Here is an 18,859-nt window from a genome sequence, read left to right as displayed (position 1 = left end):
TAGGAATGTGTATAATTTGTTGTCAAAATTCAGATATTTTGCAAAATAACCCATTTTTTTATTAAAGAATGTTACATTTGTGGTATCAAATTTGAAAATATTTGAAATATATAATGTTTAATGAAACTAAAAGGTCCTGTTAGACTCAAATTTAAAGAATTAAATTATTTATTTCTATTGTCTATGCTTTGGGATTTGTGGATATTTCTTTTCTAATATTGAGTAATAAATGATTTACTGAGTAATTAAGTTTTTAATTAAATTGAATAAAAAAGTTATTTAAAATACAATTGTATTTATTTTTAAATTATAACTAGTAATAATCAATAATGAATTACGTTTTCAGAGTAACTTACCCAACACTGCACATAATCTTCATATCAGATGAAAATCAACTGAAGCACAAGTACATTGAACTATACCTGTTTCTATACAGAGTTTGAATGTTTAATAACTGCAAATGAGACCAACATATGTTCTGCAGGCCTTTCAAATAAGGCTTTCATTTAATGCTGAAAACAAGTTAAAATTGATCATATGATTCCTCTCACAGTACCTATTGTTTTACCTTTAATGACCAGAAAATGAGAATAATCAGTTGGACAGGAATAATATTCATTGTTAGAGCCCTCCCATAAAAAATAAATAAACAATACCCATTTTGGTAACACTTTATAATAACTACACGCTAATAATGTATTAAGCATTAGCAAATTTAATTCATCATTTGTTAAGCATTAACTCTACATTAACAGAAGTTAGTAAGCAGTTTGTAACTACAGCTACAAATGCTCTATTCTTGATTTATAAGCACATCTATAATGTGCTTAATGATTGTATTTTCATACTTTGTTAATAATAATTTTTTTAATACTTAAGTATTGTATCATTTACAAACCAATTATTTGAGAGTACTTTGTGGCTTTTAAAGATCATTTAGAACGCATAAGTAAATAATAAACCATTCAAATTAACATTTATATATCTTATTATTCAGGCATATACTAATAATTAATTTGTATGTTAATAAATGCTTTAGTATTTTAACTTCATCCAGTTTTGTGACCTAATCTAAAGTGAGGACTATTTATGCTTTATAAATCCCTTATAAATAACAATTAAAGGCTCAGTTATTTTCTAAACAGGGAAAAAAACACGACTTGATTTATTTATTATCATTTGAAGATACATAAATGAATCTGTATCAAATGAAAAATACATTTTTGCAATCTTAACTAAAATAAAGTTACCGTACAGTTTAAACTTCGCTAAATAACATTATACTGTTGTATCATAATATATTGTTAAATTATTATATTGTTGTTGTTTTTTTATCCAATTTTAGTCGTATTTTGACACTCCTGTTATTCGGCAATGTTTAAACTTTACAGTAATTTTATTTTTTAGATAGGATTACAGAAATGTACTGTTCATTAGACACCGAGCCTTTAATTGTCATTTATTAGGCATTTATAAAGCATAAATTGTCCTCACTTTAGAAATAGGTAGAGTGGCTCTGATAGGTTAGTTGGCTTTTGCAGAGGTGGCCAATCCTGGAGCTTAGTTGGTGGCATCAGTGGCTCTGGAAGCGTTGGCTATGGCAGCAGCAGATCTGCCAGCTCTACCACCACGGGCTCTGGCAGTTTTGCTGGAATGGGTCTGAATGTGGTTGAGGCTTTGTGAGCGGTTCTGTAGACAGTAACTCTGGTGAATCTGGCATCAATAGCTCTGGTGGCAACTGGCAGCTCAGGCTCTGACATGGTGGCATCTCAACAGCGTTAACTCTTGCAGTGGTGGCAACTACAGTGACCCCTACAACCTTGTGCCTCAATGCACATTGTACAAGCGCACAGAGGTTGAGTAAGTGGGAATATGGGGATCATTGTTCCTGAAAAATAAAAATAAATTACACAAAGAAACTTAAAAAAAAATATTAGTACAATTTTGACATTTCTAACTCACCTACTTGATCCTCCCCTTTTGTCTACAGTCTTTACCAAAGTGCAAACCCTTTTTGCCCCACAGCATGTTTTTGGACAGCCGTTGTTGACAAGCCATGCCTGATCGAACATGAACATTGTGCTGGCACCTTTAATGAGCCTACAGAAAAAATATAAATGTTTAAATGTTTAGGTGTGCAGAAATGTTAGATATTTTTATTTAACATTTAGAAATTTCAAACGTTTACAACAATGATGCAGCAATATTCTAAATGATCTGTCAACAAAACATACAGGAAATCTGTAGGACATGTATGTAGCATTTGTTTTCAGATTCATTCATTATTTTGATGAAGCATTTTTACCTAAAGATCACCTCAGATGAGATAAGTGAGTGAAAGTTTACTTTGTTCTATAAAAGCAAGGTTTTGTTGTTTTTGTGAGTATCCACAAATAAAAAAAACAGTTGCTGCTTTGAATGGTCATTCTCTTATCTTAATGACCAAAATGACAGAATATTTGAAGATTTACACTGCCTTTAGAAAAAAAATACATATACACACACACACACACACATATACAAGCATACCTGCAAGTTTGTCAATATCGTGAGTTAAAGCTTTTATGCAGTGAATATTGGATACTTTTAATTATTTAGCATTTAAATCAAATGAATAAATGCCCATCATCACAGACAAGTATGCAGGCAGTAAATCACTAAATGTCTCAGAAAGTTATATGTTTATTAATAAGGACTGTCATCAATATAACCATTGAAGCTATTTTATCTGCACAGACTTGTTTCTAGGTGGTCTGTCAACTCACAGAAATCCTGTATATTTAAACTAATCAGAGGACGACTGAGGATCTTTAAAAAGGTTTCCAGAAAAGTGTGCCGTATGCATCAGAAGTTGCTTGGCATGATGTCTGAGGCTGAGACTATATGATTTCAGAATCACTGTGGCTGTGCATATGAAAGTCTATCTATCCAATCATCTATCCATATGACCTGTCCTAAGTTTATACAAATACTGGACCCATCACAAGGGTAAAAATCTCACTGGACAATTACAAACCATTAACCAAGTCAATGTTAACTGATATTTCTAACTGGCACACTAAAGCAAAATATATTAATAAACATCTCAATTTGTGTGAAGAATATAAACTGTTTTGAACAGTAGAATTATGTATGTTTACAATATTTACTGTAAAGTTATTTTCAGTGTGTTACATTTATATAGTGTGAAAAAGAATTAACTGATTTGACATTGTCCCTTTTTAGGTTTTGTCACTGCCACTCTCCAACTTACTCAAGACTTACTAAGTTTTTTTATCCATTCCTTTACTCCCCAAATCTCTCAATGCATTTTTTAGAATTGCTTCAAAACATGTGTGGCCCAAATGTGATTTACTGTTTGTACGGCCTAAGCGATAGGTGCAGAAGTGGTATTTATTCTCGAGGCAACCAGTTCTGTAAAAGTAGAAATAATTTACCTGAAAGACTGTTCACCCATAAGCATTTTAACTGAGAAATCCCAAAATTTTACAGTAAGCCAAGTTTATTACAATAAAAGTAATAATAATAATTTATATTATTTATAAATCTTTTAATGTTGTTCAAACGTTTGAGATCAATATTAGCTTTTTTTGCTCATCAAGGCTGCATTCACTTTAATAAAAATACAGAAAGTTGCATTATTGTGAAATGTTAATGAAATTTAAAGTAATATTTATATTTTGATGTAAATCGATCATTTATTCCTGCGATGTGAAAGCTGAATAATCAACATTATCCCTCTAGTCTTAAGTGTCACACCATAGTTCAGAAATTATTATAAATGCTGATTTATTATCATTGTTGGAAACAGTTTAATTAAATTAGTTTTCAGTAAATAAGAAACACATTATTTTAACTTCAGCATTTATTTAATTCTGTAATTTGGATTAATTGAAGCATCCTTCTATAAAAAAAATTACAATCCTTGCTGATCCCAAATTTTTGAAAGACTGTGTGTACTAAATTTTTATCATTTGTGTGTTAAATTAAAAAACTATGTATTTTTTACCTTTAGATCCGCAGCTTGGTCTTTGGGACTACAATCGTAACTTACTCTCCTGAGGGCGATCGAAAATGATAAAATAAAGATAAAATAAATAAAATGAACACTATAAAAAAAACATACACTCACATCTCCATGACTAAATTATTAATATTAAACATTATTAAGCAAGAAGTGTTTACCGTTTGTCAACGATAGATCCATTAGAGACGAACTTGATTGATGTGCACTCTGAACTTCTTTCTCAGACGACAAGTAACAACGTTGCCCAATGAAATCGCGCGTGTCACAGCTGCGGGTGGGGTTTTCGCGTAGGGGGCGTGGTTTGCGCTGAACTGGTTTGGGAAAAAAAATCACGCGATTTTAGGATTGTGTACAAGCAAATTCCTATTTCCTCCTTTGCTCTAGATGGCGCTGCTCATCCACTCCAAGTGTTGAAAAGATTTGATAAACTTGGGATTGTTTTTGCAAATAGGTTTGTTTTAGAGCGTTTCATTTCTACAGTTATGACTTTTCTACATTGTTTATAACTAATTATTTTTAATTTGTATATTTCATAAAAAAGGAGGGTCTTGAAAAAGCTAAGAGATATTGATAGCCCATATTTCAAATACAATTTTTGTTTTTGTGTTTCATTTTCATAACAATTATTCTCACATGGCTGTGATTAAAATATAACCCATACTGTAGATATTTCTCAAGTAGCTGAATGATATTTGTCAAAAATGAGAGTGCTTGCAATTTGCTAATTTTTTTAAACCTGCTTTCCAGCGCTGATGCAGCTTTGTTATGTCTAGCATCTGCCGCCTCAGAGTTTTACTAGCACATTTAGAGCCAGACTGACCCTTTTCACCTAAAGTTGGAAAATGGCAACGAAGGGGAAATTATTATTATTATTATTATTATTATTATTATTATTATTATTTATGCTTTGGTTAGGATACAAAGTAGGACATTTCCTCTCTTACCAAGAAATCTTGCACCTCTTTAAAAGCACAAATTCACATATTGACACTGTAAGATGGTATTTGCCGGTTTCAGAAGCTGTGGCGAAAATAACCTGCTTCACTTTAACTGAATAAAAAAAGTCTACTGCTTTTGCGAGTCAACTGAGGCAGTTTTATCCCTTTAAGTCCTGAAAGCAGTCAGACTGACAGTCTCCACAAAACACTCACAATTTAGGCTTTGCATTTAACCACATATGCACACACAGTAGTGAACGCACACACAAACACACACTTGGATCACAATAGGCCACAAAAGCACAAATGCTCTCAGAGTACTCTTAGTTAACAAGTGTTTTTGTGATGTACTACAAATGTACTGCAAGTGTCCTTTTATAGTGTACATTTAGTTAACTAGTTTCTAATGTTTTACTGCATGTGTACGTACGTAGCACATTTCTTCCAATAGGGATAGTTTGTCATTGAAGACGAGAAAGTGTATAATTTGTAGCAGCCATTTTGAAACAGCTGAGGTCACTATTGGGCATATTTTCTTCCTTAGAAATAGTATATTTGTGGTAAGTATACACTGACAATTTATTTGTAATGCACTTGTAACACAAAGAAAGTAAACTTTAATATCACTAACCAAGAATTTAATAATATTTTACTATACCTAAAGTATAGTAAGTATATTTCATTTGTTCCAATTTAGCACATAAAAGTACACTAGATACGGTAAAAGTATGAGTTACTATAATATTTATAACATATTTTACATAGGCTGCATTTTACAGAAACAAATGTTTAGGTAGTAATTTATTATGTATTTATTTCACCAAATATGACATTCACATAAAGCCGTTTTGGAAACCCTGCTGCTTATTGTAAGCCTATGTTTATCTACATTAAATTTGGAAACAGTATCTGTCTGCATACTCCAAAGATTTTCGTAACAGACCTTTGTATGCAATCTTCAAGATTTAAACTATACTGGAACTGCACATTCAATGCATTTAAGTGCACCTTTTCCACAAGGGCACAATCCCAAGTTTTCAATTATAATGCTCGAGCAAATGACAATAAAAGCTAACTCATTTTTATTGGAGGGTGGTTCTCAAATGGGTAAAGTCTCAGATATAATGAAAGATGCTGATAGCTGCATGACATATCATGTTTAACAAAGTTCCTCAGTAATATAACTGATGTTAACTTTATCAGAACTGCCTGCTAGTTATCATGCTATTTCATGATTTGACAGGATAGCTCTCTTGCAAGGACAAAGAGGTGGTCACATTTGTCCAGCTAGAATTGACATGATTTGTGTTCATAAAATATACATTAAAATAGTTTTTCCACAGTCAGGTTTGTTAAAGCCATAACTTTGTCACCAATATAAAAAAGTCAATCAGGTTTATATCAGGACTCTAGGCTGCCATTTCATTATTTTAATAATTTCATCTTCAAGGAACTGCTTTATCTGTTTTGAAGTGTGAACAAGTCAAAATTTCTGTCATTATTACAGCCAACTTGCAAAGTCAGTGAAAACTGGAAGATTAGCTGCCAGTTAATCATGGTTTCTCAGGTAAGAAAATTACCACCAGGTGTAGATTAACACCAGTTATTTCAACTGGGAAGATCTCAAAGTGTTCTCTTATTCAAATCAGTTCTTTTGCAGATATCTCATTTAAGATTTTATACTGTGAATCAGAATACATGTAACTCATAAAACAGGCTTTAAAAATGACATTTTGCACATTAATATCTTTAAATACGACTAAGCAATGACTTGATGAAATACAGGAAATTACAGCTTTATAGCGCAGCCCCTCAAATACTAATTAATATTCCTGATTCATAAAAGTAGAAATTTGATTTTAACATGTACTGTATTCTCATTCATTCATTCATTCATTCATTTTCTTTTCGGCTTTGTCCTTTTATTAATCAGGAGTCAATACCGCGGAATGAACCACCAACTTATCCAGCATATGTTTTGCGCAGCGGATGCCCTTCCAGCCACATCCTATCACTGGGAAATGCCCATACACTCTCATTTACACTAAGCGGCAACCTCTCGCTTTTCCTCGGCAAGCCAATTCGGAAATAACTAAAACTGCAATTCATCGACTCGCCTTTGGGGGCTGGCTCCAGGAAATCCAGATGATTTCTGACTGCAATGGTAAATTGGCCAATTTTACAGCTTATAAAAACATGTTTACAGCCTGGTACAAAAGAAGACTTTGGTGCATATAGCTATGATTTCCATTTATGACAACTGTGAGAGGGGGAGATTTTTTATGAAACTCATCCGTTTCGTATTTATTAAGTTTTAATTAACTATTGGATGTGGCAAAAAAAATTTCAGCTAAACAAAGAGAAAACTGAAGTGATTGCATTTGGGAACAAAGATGAGGTTCTCAAGGTGAATGCGTACCTTGGCACTAAAGGTCAAACAACAAAAAAATAAGGTCAAGAATCTTGGTGTGACTCTGGGGTCAGATCTGAGTTTCAATAGTCATGTCAAAGCAGTCAGTAAATCAGCATACTATCATCTGAAAAACATTGCAAGAATCAGATGCTTTGTTTCCAGTGAAAACTTGTTCATGCTTTGATCAGCAGTAGGGTGGATTACTGTAACAGCCTCCTCACTGGCCTTCCCAAAAAAGACAGTCAGACAGTTACAGCTCATCCAGAATGCGGCGGCCAGGATTCTGACCAGAAGCAGGAAATCAGAGCACATCACACCTGTCCTCAGGTCTTCACACTGGCTCCCAGTTACATTCAGAATAGATTTTAAAGTATTATTACTGGCCTATAAATCGCTAAATGGCCTAGGAACTCAACACATTACAGAAATGATCACGAAACACAAACCTAACAGATCACTCAGATCTTTAGGATCATATAAACTAGAAGTTCCAAGTGTTCAGTCAAAGCAGGGTGAATTTGCTTTCAGCTATTACACCTCTCACTGCTGGAATCAGCTTCCAGAAATGATCAGATGTGCACATTCAAATCAAGACTAAAAAAGCTGTGCCTTTACTGAATGAGCACTATGCTGAGTCCGACAGATCACACTATTATGTTTTTCTCTTCTTTTTCATTCTATTACAACCTGTTTTAACAATTTTTTTCAACCCAAGCTCATTCTGAAAACGTAGACCGAAAAAGTTATTTTTTTCAAGCGAACGCAGGCAGTGCGACGCCATTCCCTTTCGCGCTTGCCTTACCTCCTTGCGGAGGGCTTCCCCGCTGAAACCCGTTTGTCCACTCAGCTCACCGTGTAACGTCGGCAGGCTCGAGATGCGGAGAGGAGTCGACCACGGCGACCGGTTTCGAGTACGGGGAAGAGCGGTTCCAGCAATCAGGTAAGACGAAAACAGAATCCCAAAAATTAAGTGAACGAGTTTCGTGACAGGGTGAGACCGCGGCGAAATCCGAAAACGCAGTAGAAAAAAAAAATCTGGGCTTTTATTTTTTTGGACGGCTTTTGTAGACTGTCGCTCGGGTTTATGGAAGCGAGCGGGCGGGCGGGTCGATCTGTAAAATTGGTTGGGTTCGTGGGGAGGAGGAGGGCGGGTCGGCCGATTGGCCGGTCACGCAGTCAATCATCCGGTCAGTGGCCTCTGGCGGGTTCACGCGAGAACAGCGCGAGCGAAAACAAAAACTGCAGCCGTACGTACCTGCCAGGACGTATTCCGCGGTCTCCAGAAACGTCCGCGGGACTACGTTTCCACAATGAGCCCGGGTTGATTTTTTTTCAGTTTTTATTAGTTTTTTTTTTTATTATTTGTTTTTATTTTTCTTAAACTTGTCTCTTTTATTCCTGTTTATGTAAAGCTCTTTGAATTGCCACTGTGTGAGAAATGTACTATATAAATAAATTTGCCTTGCCTTGCCTTATTAAGTCTGCATAATTAAGGGCGTGGCCACTTGAGTGACAGTTAGGTCTCGCTGGTCGATGTTTAGTGGCTCAACTTATTAAAACAATGTTTTTAAAAGTCTAAACACTTCAGCACACAAACGCGTTGCAGGTAATAAATTATTTTGCATTTCTTCCAAGAAAAAAGACTGTCCAAGCAAAATGCTAGCAGGCGTCTGTAGCTCCGCTTACAATTTGCCTCTTTGCCCTTGATTGGTATCCCGCGATTGATGCGATGACTCACGAACAAAATGCAGATGGTTGGCCTAGCCTACGTGTAGCTTCTTTTGCATTATTCAGAAACCTATGGGTGACATTAGGGATACTACATACATATCTTTTAAAGACTGTGATCCACACACATATACTACGGCTAATTTAGCTTACACAATTCACCTACAGCACATGTCTTTGGACTTGTGGGGAAACCGGAGGAAACCCACGTGAACACGGGGATGGGGAGAAGATGTAAATCTCCACACAGAAATGCCAACTGACCCAGCCGGGGCTCTAACCAGCAACCTTCTTGTTGTGAGGCCCTAACATGTATTCTATGAATGTCAAATTGCTTTTGTAAATCTAAATAGATGTGGAACTGTTAAGGAATTCTCAGAAGTTATTTGTGTGAATGTCTACAATCATCTTTTGAAGTGGATCAAAAAAGACAAGATTGGTGGTTGTTCAATAGTTGTAGGACAAGTTTTGATTAAAGTTATTGATACACTTCAAAATGTTTGCTACTGTACTCAATGTTTGAGTCCATAAATGCCTGGTATGTGGGAATGTGTGCGTTTGCATTCATTCAGTTCCCATCCAATGGCTCTTCTGTGTTTTTTTTTTCTGCTACAGGTCACAGTTCTGTCACAGCGCTGCTAATGACGTGTCCTCGCAGCTGCACTTCTCTCCTGCACCAGTCCACAAACACCTGAGACCAGCACTCTCTTTGATCGGGAAACATTTACCATTTATTCTGTCACTATGCAGAAATATTTCAAGACGTTCAGCCAGTTTTCATACTTTAGAGGTATAGTGCTACTGAGGAGAATTTCTGATATTCGGCCAAAATTGTGCCACAGAGATCCAGCCGAAAGAGAGTGAGAGATGATTATACACGCACACATCCTGAAGAACTGTTTTCACAGCTGCAGAAGAGCGATTATGGCAAGCCTTTTAACATGTCATCTATAAAATAAATTTGTATCTATTATTTATATATATATATATATATATATATATATATATATATATATATATATATATATATATATATATATATATATATTAGGGATGCAACGGTATCAGAATTTCACGGTACGGTAATACCTCGGTATGAATGTCACGGTACGGTATTTATTGAATCATTTACAGGAAAAACAAAACTTATGAAAATACTCCAAAAAAGTGCCAAAAGTGTCAATGACATACAAATTAGTCATCTATCTGTAAGCTTTGAAACACTAACTTTAATTTTAATAACAAAAAATTATTAAACCATGTAAAAAAATAAAGTTTCAATTTAGTATTGTTGAAAATTTATCACATTCAATATTTAATCACTCACTCACTTAGATAGAGATGGGTTTAAAGGAAAATTATCATATAACTATAATCTGGTAAAAGCTGGTGTCTCTGGGTATTTACAATGTCCCCTGCAACAGAAAAAAACCCTCTCATTTGGGACTGAGGTTTCTGGGACAGAGATATGACTTGGCCCATGTTGACAGCAGTGGGTAACGTTGTGCATTGTCTTTCCCCCACTTGAGAGGACAAACCATGAGTGAGATAGAGGTCTCTGCGGTACAAGTCAATGTCTGCATCAATCTGAACAGTGTGCTGTGTTTCTGCAGTCCCCATGACTGATATTAGTCGTATTCCCCAACTTGCAGGCACGTGCACACATAGGGCTCAGCATGTGAAGTGCACATGCCCTTTTTAGTCTTGGATAGAAAATGCCCTTCCAAAACGATCAAAAGTGCCCCCGCGACGCGACACAACCTCCGTCCAGCCCTTCAGTAGGTGCGCGACAACACCGCTCTTGAGTATGCGCGCTCAACTCCCCCTCGGTGCTTTACAATACGCGCGCGACAACACAGCTGATCAGAACGTGCGCGACAACACAGCTGATCAGAATGCGCGCGACAACACAGCTGATCAGAACTCGCGCAACAACACCGCTATTCAGTACGCGCGCGGCGACAACACCCACTTTAGGTTCGATCATTTCCATCTTTTTTTCATCTCTGCTACTAGCAGCACACTCCATTTCCGCATTACTGGATCTGTAGCGACAACATATAAATATAAAAATATATAAATATAAATAACAGGGGTTACAGCAATGTCACGATAGCATTCATAAACATGTTAACGCAACCTGACCCATGACCCCCTAGCCATGGTTGCATTTAACTAATAAGTTTTTAGCTGTAAGTTATAAGCAGGAGTTTCTATGAATTATATAAAACAGTGTTTTTAATCACATTTTGTATGGTGAGAGTTAACTACATTCATGCAGATGTGTCTCCTGCTCCAATCTGGAGCAGTCCAACAGTCAAATCAGATGACGATTTAGTCAAGTGAAATACATTATATTTTTAGTTGTGAATTCATTTTAAGAAAACAAATTATTCGAAGTGCAGTGATTAGATTAAGATGCAAATGTAGAAAAGGAAATGTGATATAAAAAGACAGCAATAAATAAATAAATCAATAAATGAATATAATGTGATATAAAAAGACAGCAATAAATAGTGCATATTAGGGTTTAGGGCTCCCAAATCAGTGACTCCGCCCCTGTGCTTGCATATGCAGCATGGCTATTTACATAGCCGTAAATGCTGTCTGTTACTGAATCCACTGCCTGCGGGCTGGATTTGTGAGTCGTTGAACCCCCACCCATGAGAACAAACCCCGCCTCCTCCGCTTGCGTATCTACTGTTAACGGAACAGAGTTGTTTAATGTTTACCATCGTCAGCTTAACTGAACTATCAGATCCGATAGCTTCTTCTGAGCGCCACACCATTAAACACAGACAAACGTGGAAGCTCTGCGAAATAACACAAGGTAACGAACTGAAATGTCTTTCTTTTGTTGTCGAAAGAGTAATAATGTATTTGGTATTATTTGGCTCCGCTAGCATCTACATCCTGCAACGGCGCAGGACTCTGACGTTAATCCCATTTTTCTCCTGCAATTTTTTTCGTTATAAACTTGTAATTACGACTGCGAGAGACAATGTTACGCTAAGAATCTTAAGTATACGTAACTTATACTGGAGAGTTCAATGAAACACTATTAACCGCATATACACGGCTAATAAGGCTATGATTTTGATTGTGTTTCTGCATGACTCTGACAGTCTCATAGTCCGCTGTGTATTGCATAACTTCTGCCTCGCAGTGCCTGAAATTAATCTGAAATTAAGACTGTCACATGTATACACTTGTTCTTTACTTAAAATAATTATATTTAAATGATGTATTTCAGTATCAATTCTGCTACATTAATACTAACAATATTAGCAACGAAATACGAACAATTTATTATTATTCATATTTGTATTATAATAGATAATTGAATTTGCACAATTTGCTTAGTGTTTTAACTTTTAAAAAAGTTAAATCGTGTAATTAATTATAAGATAAACAATTGTATTTTGTACTAGATGATTAATTAAACCTTTTGAAATAATTATAAATAATAACTATTGAATAACCGTTATAACTAATTGGTTATTATAACTTAATAACCTTTGAATTTTTTTAATATTGTTATTTTTACTATTGAAATTAGAAAAAAATACTTATTTATATTTCATTCTTTCATTCATTCATTCATTCATTCATTCATTCATTCTTTCTTTTTCTTTTCGGCTTAGTCCCTTTATTAATCAGGGATCACCACAGCAGAATGAACTTCACTCAGTGGATGCCCTTTCAGCTGCAACCCAACACTGGAAAACTATTAATTGTTCTATGATTTATAAAATTATTCACTGTAAAAAAAATTACACCCTTGAACATTTACTAAATTGCTAAAAGTGAATAATCAAGAGACTATGCAAGTTTTTTCCACTACGGGATAAATATTACAAAGATAAATGCATCTTTTTATCCAAAATGTTTACTTTCTTTCTTGCAATTATAAGCTTTATAATCATAAGCTTTGCAGTTCTTTATTCTCAGAATTTTGATTTGGTATGCCAACATTTTGATGCACAGTCATTGTAAAAACACAGAACTGTGCAATAAAAACACAGAATTGTGTAATATAAACTCAGAATAGTGAGGGAAAAATGTCATAACTGTAAGATAAAAAGTCAGTTACATAAAAAATACATTTCATTACATAAACAGCTTCTATAAATATATGACTAGAAGTTACATAAATTAATAAGATTAATTCAGGGATGATTTGATTTTTAAAACATTTCTAAAACTGTAAAGACACCAACATGCTTATGAGGTTTTAGGTCATGAGCTGTCATCTGATTTCTAATATTATGCAACAGCTTTGTAAAGATAAGTTTGTTTCATCGTTCATTTTCGAAGGGCTTAGATGTCAATCCATGACAGATCTTATGCTAGGTTCTCACTCATAATATATGAGATCACTGTGTGAAGTTTACCCACAGTAAATAGGACAGAGGTATCCTCAAAGTGAATCAATGACTTCCTCTTTTCACAGTATGTCTCGAGAGCAGAAAGCAGTGGAACGTGCCAGAAAGGCCTTCTTTACTGGCCGAAGCAAATCTCTGGAGTACCGCATTTCGCAGCTGAAAAACCTGCAGCGTTTTATGCAAGAACGACAGAAGGAAATCGCAGAAGCCCTCAAAAAGGATCTCAAACGGGTTGGTGATTCATTCAGTTCACTTTCCATTTACCTTTTTTGGACAACAAAACATAAAAAATAATTATAAGAATAAATGAAGAGTATTTCATTATTATTTATGTTATTATTCTAGCAGTAAATTGCTAAGTAAAGTGCTTGGAAGTTTTTTTAATATTTTGCATATTTTTATAATGAAAACTCCACATATTTAAAAAAAAATCTTCTCATTTAACAACGCCCCTAAAGTTAAACAGTTGAGTTTTTACCATTTTTGAATCCATTCAGTTGATCACTGGGCCTGGCGGAGCACTTTTAGCTTAGCTTAGCATAAATCATTGAATCGGATTAGACCATTAGCATCTCACTCAAAAAAAAAAAAAAATAAATAAATTATATATATATATATATATATATATATATATATATATATATATATTTATTTATTTATTTATTTATTTATTTTTTTTTTAAAGAGTTTTGATAATTTTCCTATTTAAAGTTTGACTTTAGTTTTTAGTTGCTATTTTCTAGGCCAAATGGCTATGAACTATACTTTCATTCTGACATAATAGATGTTTTATAAACTAATTTTAGAAGGAACAATATACAGATCATTGACAAGGCTAATTCATCATTGACAATCATAATTATCCAATCATCTATAGAACAAACCTCTATAAATAAGTTTGTCCTACCCCATTATCTATTTCAATCTTCAGCATCTCTCTACCAGCCCATCTTAGTACTTTCAAATTAATTTATTTAGAGGGAGCATTCTGAGGCCCGACTGTACACTGTGCACAGACCCTTCTCACTCACTCTCTCCGGATATGGTGAATAACACAAGTTAGAGTGTCCTTCCATGCTCAGAGCCTTTTCCACAGACAGCATTCCAAATATACCTAAACTTATGTCAATTATCTGTGCGAACTAATGAATCAAGCTTTAAATAGTAACATTATGAAAAATCTTTTTTGAAATGCTAATGGTCTAATCCAATTCAATTGTGTATGCTAAGCTAAGCTAAGCTAAGCTAAAAGTGCCCCCACCAGACTCTGAGATTGGCTGAATGGATTAAAAATGGTAAAATTTACCATTTTAACTCTAGAGAGTTGAAAAAAGAACCTATTTTCAAAGAAAGTTGATGCAGGTAATGGAGATCTAAAATAGATAGAAGAGTGCAGGAGCACAGCTGATCTCTTTATTTGGTCTTTTCTGTCAGTCGTGCATTAAGTACACAAATCAAGCTCTTCAGTAAAAGTATTGACACCCAAATTAAATATAACCCCAGTAAAATTATTTTGTATTTTTTTCTTTTTGATTGAGTCAACATATCAAGTTCTTGATTTTTTTATTATACTTAAAGTGTGGAAAGTGGAGTGTTACTTTAAAGGGATAGTTCACCCAGAAATGAAAACTTTCTCTTTATTTACTAGCACTCAAGTGGTTGTACATTTTTATAATATTCTTTCTCTCTGATGAACACAAAACAAGACATTCTGAAGAATGATGGAAAATAACAGCCATTGTAGGAACAAAAATACTGTGGAAGTCATTGACTGTTTTTTTTCCCAACATATTTTAGTATATCTTTCTTTATGCTTAACAGAAGCAACCTCCCGCTCTCCCTCAGGAAGCCAATACGGAAGTAACTAAAACTGCAGTTCATCCGAAATTCCGCTAGTCCTGGCCGCTCCTGGCTCCAAAATAGAGCAAATTTCAATTGAGCCCACTGTTAGAATGGTCAACTTTACAGCAGAAAAAAAGGTGTTTACAGCCTGGTACAAAAAAATTTTTGGTTAATACAGCTAATATTACCCTTCGTGACAACTGTGAGGGGGTGAATTTTTTATAACTCATCCGTTTCCTTTATATTAAGTTATATTACGTTTGCATAATTAAGGGAGTGGTCACTTGAGTGACAGCTAGGTCTGGTTGGTCGCCGTCACGTCACCTCAGCTGAATCTTGTAGATTAGCCACTGAACTCGGCATATTTATCGTATTTCTGTATTGTTTTATGTGGCTTTACACAGTCAACTGCCTTTTGGACTTGTTTCCTACAATTATTAGATGGCATGGCATGCTGAGGGCACTTAATTGTGCTCACAAACCATTCACATGGCCTCCGTTTCCCATGTGAGTAAAGTTATATACTTATATACCATCTCTATACATGTATTTGTTTTATTTAAGATCATTTATCGTTTATATTTATATTTAGAGCTGTAATGCACTCCAGAATCTGACGAATTGATTAGCTGTAAGCTCTAGAACAGTCATCTGAAGCGTTGTCATACAGTGTTATGCTGGATTTCATCAATAGTCTTGCATTAACTAACACAAACTATATCTGAAGTGTTTAGAAGTAATTTGCTTTTTCCTCCTGTTGAAAAACCATCATAAGAACAATGTTTAGTGGCTCAATGTATTACAGCAGTGTTTTTAAAAGTCTAAACACTTTATTGATATAGTGTACAGCCAAGCACAAGCGGTCAGAATACAATGAGTCACAGGTGATTAAATATTAAGCGTTCTCCCAAAGTAAAGTGTGTCTGAACCAGGTCCAAGCAAAATGCCAGCAGTTGTCTGTAGCTCCGCTCACTCTCCGCCTCTTTGCCCTTGTTTGGTATCCCGCCTTGGGTGTGATGTCGTGCGAAGAAAATGGCGACGGTTGGCCGCGCCTACTTGTGACTTCTTTTGCGCTCCTATGGGTGACGTCACGGATACTACGTCCATATATTTTACAGTCTATGGGTGTTAGTAGGCCAGACAGTATAATGGACTTTTTCCAAAATGGTGAATTTAATTATATTTCTTTTTCCCTTTATTTTGATGTGTAAATAATGATAGAATTGTAATTTTTGGGTTAACTCAATCTCTTTAATACTACTACTACTAAAAATAATTACATTTGTAAATAATTAAAATGTTTTTATACAATATTTTTTTATACATACAATATTGAAAATAGTAATATACATTTGTGAATGTCTATATTTTTATTGTCAATTTACTTCTTATTTTGAATTCCTTTATTATCTTTGTTTTGTCTTGTGACTGTTATTCTGTTGCACTGTAGAAACTTCTGTCACAAACACAAATTCCTTGTATGTGTAAACATACTTGGCAAAAAAGCACTTTCTGATTCTGATAATGCACAAGCATAGACTATATGCATAAATAATTTTTTCCCCCTGTATTTGCTGACATGTATTGATATGTGCTTTATATTTGTGGTAACAGAGTGAGTTTGGGACTTCTTTATATGAGACCCTGGGTGTGGAGAGTGAGATTAATCTGGCTTTAAAAAAGCTGAAAGAATGGGCTGCTCCTCGACCTGTGAACAAGAGCCTAATGACCATCTCAGACCAGGTCTACATCCAACCTGAGCCTCTGGGAGTGGTGCTAGTCATCGGTGCTTGGAATTACCCCTGGGCAGTCACCATCGGGCCCCTCGTAGGAGCCATAGCTGCAGGTAACGTAGATCTTCTGAAGATAGAAGAGGGCAAGAGGGCACAGCTGATCTCTTTTTTTTGGAATTATTTCGGATGGATGATGTTCACAAATCAAGTATTTATTAATACCCCAATGAAATATTACCCCAGTTAAATATTTAGTTATTTTTTTCTTGTTTATTGAGTCAAAATACAAAATACATGATCCCCCCATACATAAAATTCCAAACATAGTGGAATTTCTTATTTCCACTATGACAAGATATTTTAAAGAATGCTTAAATCCTGTTTACTATTGACTTCCATAGTAAGAAAAACAAATACTATGGAAATTAGTGGTTACAGGTTTCCAGCATTCTTCAAAATATCTTCTTTTGGGTTCAACTGAGCAAAGACCCAAACTGGTTTGAAAGGGTGAGTAAATTATGACAGAATGTTCATTTTTGCACAAACTCTCCCTTAAAAGTGACTAAAAGTACCAATAGGTGAATTATTATTCTTATTCCAAGAAAACGTTTAATTTTTAACATTAGTTTCAGCTTTTCAATGAAACCTACACTAAACAGGTAGTACTACACAAATATGAACACGTCCCAATTTAAGCATCTCATTAATTGGCTTTAAAAAGTCAAGATTTAGTTCACAAACATCTGACGGTCATGATTTTTAAATCTATAAATTCTGCATTAGTAGCATTTAGTCGTAAGCACTTAAAGGGATAGTTCACATAAGAATACAAATAAATACAATTTTCTTAATTGGTTCCAAACTTTTATGATTTTTTTATTATTCTGTTGAACACAAATCAAGATATTCTGAAGAATAGCAGCCACTGTCATATACAGTATAGTGCAAACAATACTATTGAAGTCAATGGCTGTTTTATCCAGCATTCTTTAGTATATCTTCCATTGTGTTCAAAGGAAGAAAGGAACACAAACAGGTTTGGAACAAGTGGAGGGAGAGTGAATAGTGACAGAATGAAACAGTTTGAGTGAACTACAGGTCCACTCAAAAAGTGGTGTTTGCAGTTTGTTCAAACTACTTTTTTAAAATGAGCTGAAACAAAACAATTTTTTCAATTCAATTCAATTCAGCTTTATTTGTATAGCGCTTTTACAATGTAGATTGTGTCAAAGCAGCTTCACATAAATGGTCATAGTAACTGGAACAGTGTGGTTCAGGTTTTAGTGTTTAAGTTCAGTTCAGTTCAGTTTAGCTCAGTTCAGTGTGATTTAATCATTACTGAGAGTTCAAACACTGAAGAGCCAATTCATCGATGCGTAGCTCTACCAATCCTGAGCCATGCGAGGCAGTGGCGACAGCGAAGAGGGAAAAAAAAAACTTCACCTGATGGGAGTGAAGAAAAAAAACCTTGAGGGAACCAGACTCAGTTGGGCATGACCATTTTAATTTCTCCGCTGGCCAAAAGTCTTGTGCAGAGCTTCATTCGCCGTGGTTTAGGCTGGAAGATGGCCTCAGCGAAGACTCGTCTGTCCCTGGAGCGTCGCTGGAATCAGACTCATGTTCTCCACTTCCCACGACCATCAGCGCAGCAGCAGCTCAGGATATGGCCTGGTCCTGGATATGGAATCCTTGGGATCATCACGTCGCTGGTCTTGGATACAATCAGTGACTCCGCATAATCTGAGGACCTCGGGATGAGTATCCCCAGGTGAAAATAGAGAATAAAGAGAATA

General features: G+C 35.1%; 1 protein-coding gene and 2 long non-coding RNA genes across 7 annotated transcripts in view; 2 read left to right on the top strand and 1 right to left on the bottom strand.

Moving 5' to 3' along the window:
- LOC147838945 (uncharacterized) overlaps positions 1-18,859 on the top strand; it is a 1,276,407-nt gene that overhangs the window by 321,947 nt on the left and 935,601 nt on the right. The gene's annotated exons all lie outside the window — the stretch shown is intronic.
- On the bottom strand, positions 1,686-4,231 carry LOC147838950 (uncharacterized). 2 transcript variants are annotated; one of them, XR_015520592.1, is made up of 4 exons: positions 4,186-4,231; positions 4,010-4,058; positions 1,963-2,089; positions 1,686-1,888 (listed from the first exon to the last, which is right to left on the bottom strand). It is a non-coding gene; the product is annotated as an uncharacterized LOC147838950 (long non-coding RNA). The 2 variants fall into 2 exon arrangements; XR_015520591.1 differs by lacking the exon at positions 1,686-1,888 and having other exon boundaries at positions 1,962-2,100.
- The window catches only part of aldh3a2b (aldehyde dehydrogenase 3 family, member A2b), a 34,407-nt gene continuing 27,358 nt past the window's right edge, over positions 11,811-18,859 (top strand). For 3 of the 4 annotated variants that reach the window (XR_015519569.1, XR_015519570.1, XR_015519571.1), the window contains exons 1-3: positions 11,830-11,936; positions 13,560-13,722; positions 16,948-17,179. Coding sequence is in view for 1 of the 4 variants with exons in the window: in NM_001328218.2 (NP_001315147.1) it covers positions 13,561-13,722; positions 16,948-17,179 (394 nt within the window). In the remaining 3 variants the exon portion in view is untranslated. 4 annotated transcript variants of the gene reach the window in all.

This window comes from Danio rerio, chromosome 21 (genome assembly GCF_052040795.2).
Source record: "Danio rerio strain M-AB ecotype USA chromosome 21, GRCz13ab, whole genome shotgun sequence".
Classification (NCBI taxonomy): Eukaryota; Metazoa; Chordata; class Actinopteri; order Cypriniformes; family Danionidae; genus Danio; species Danio rerio.
This window is presented reverse-complemented; position numbering and strand designations above follow the sequence as displayed.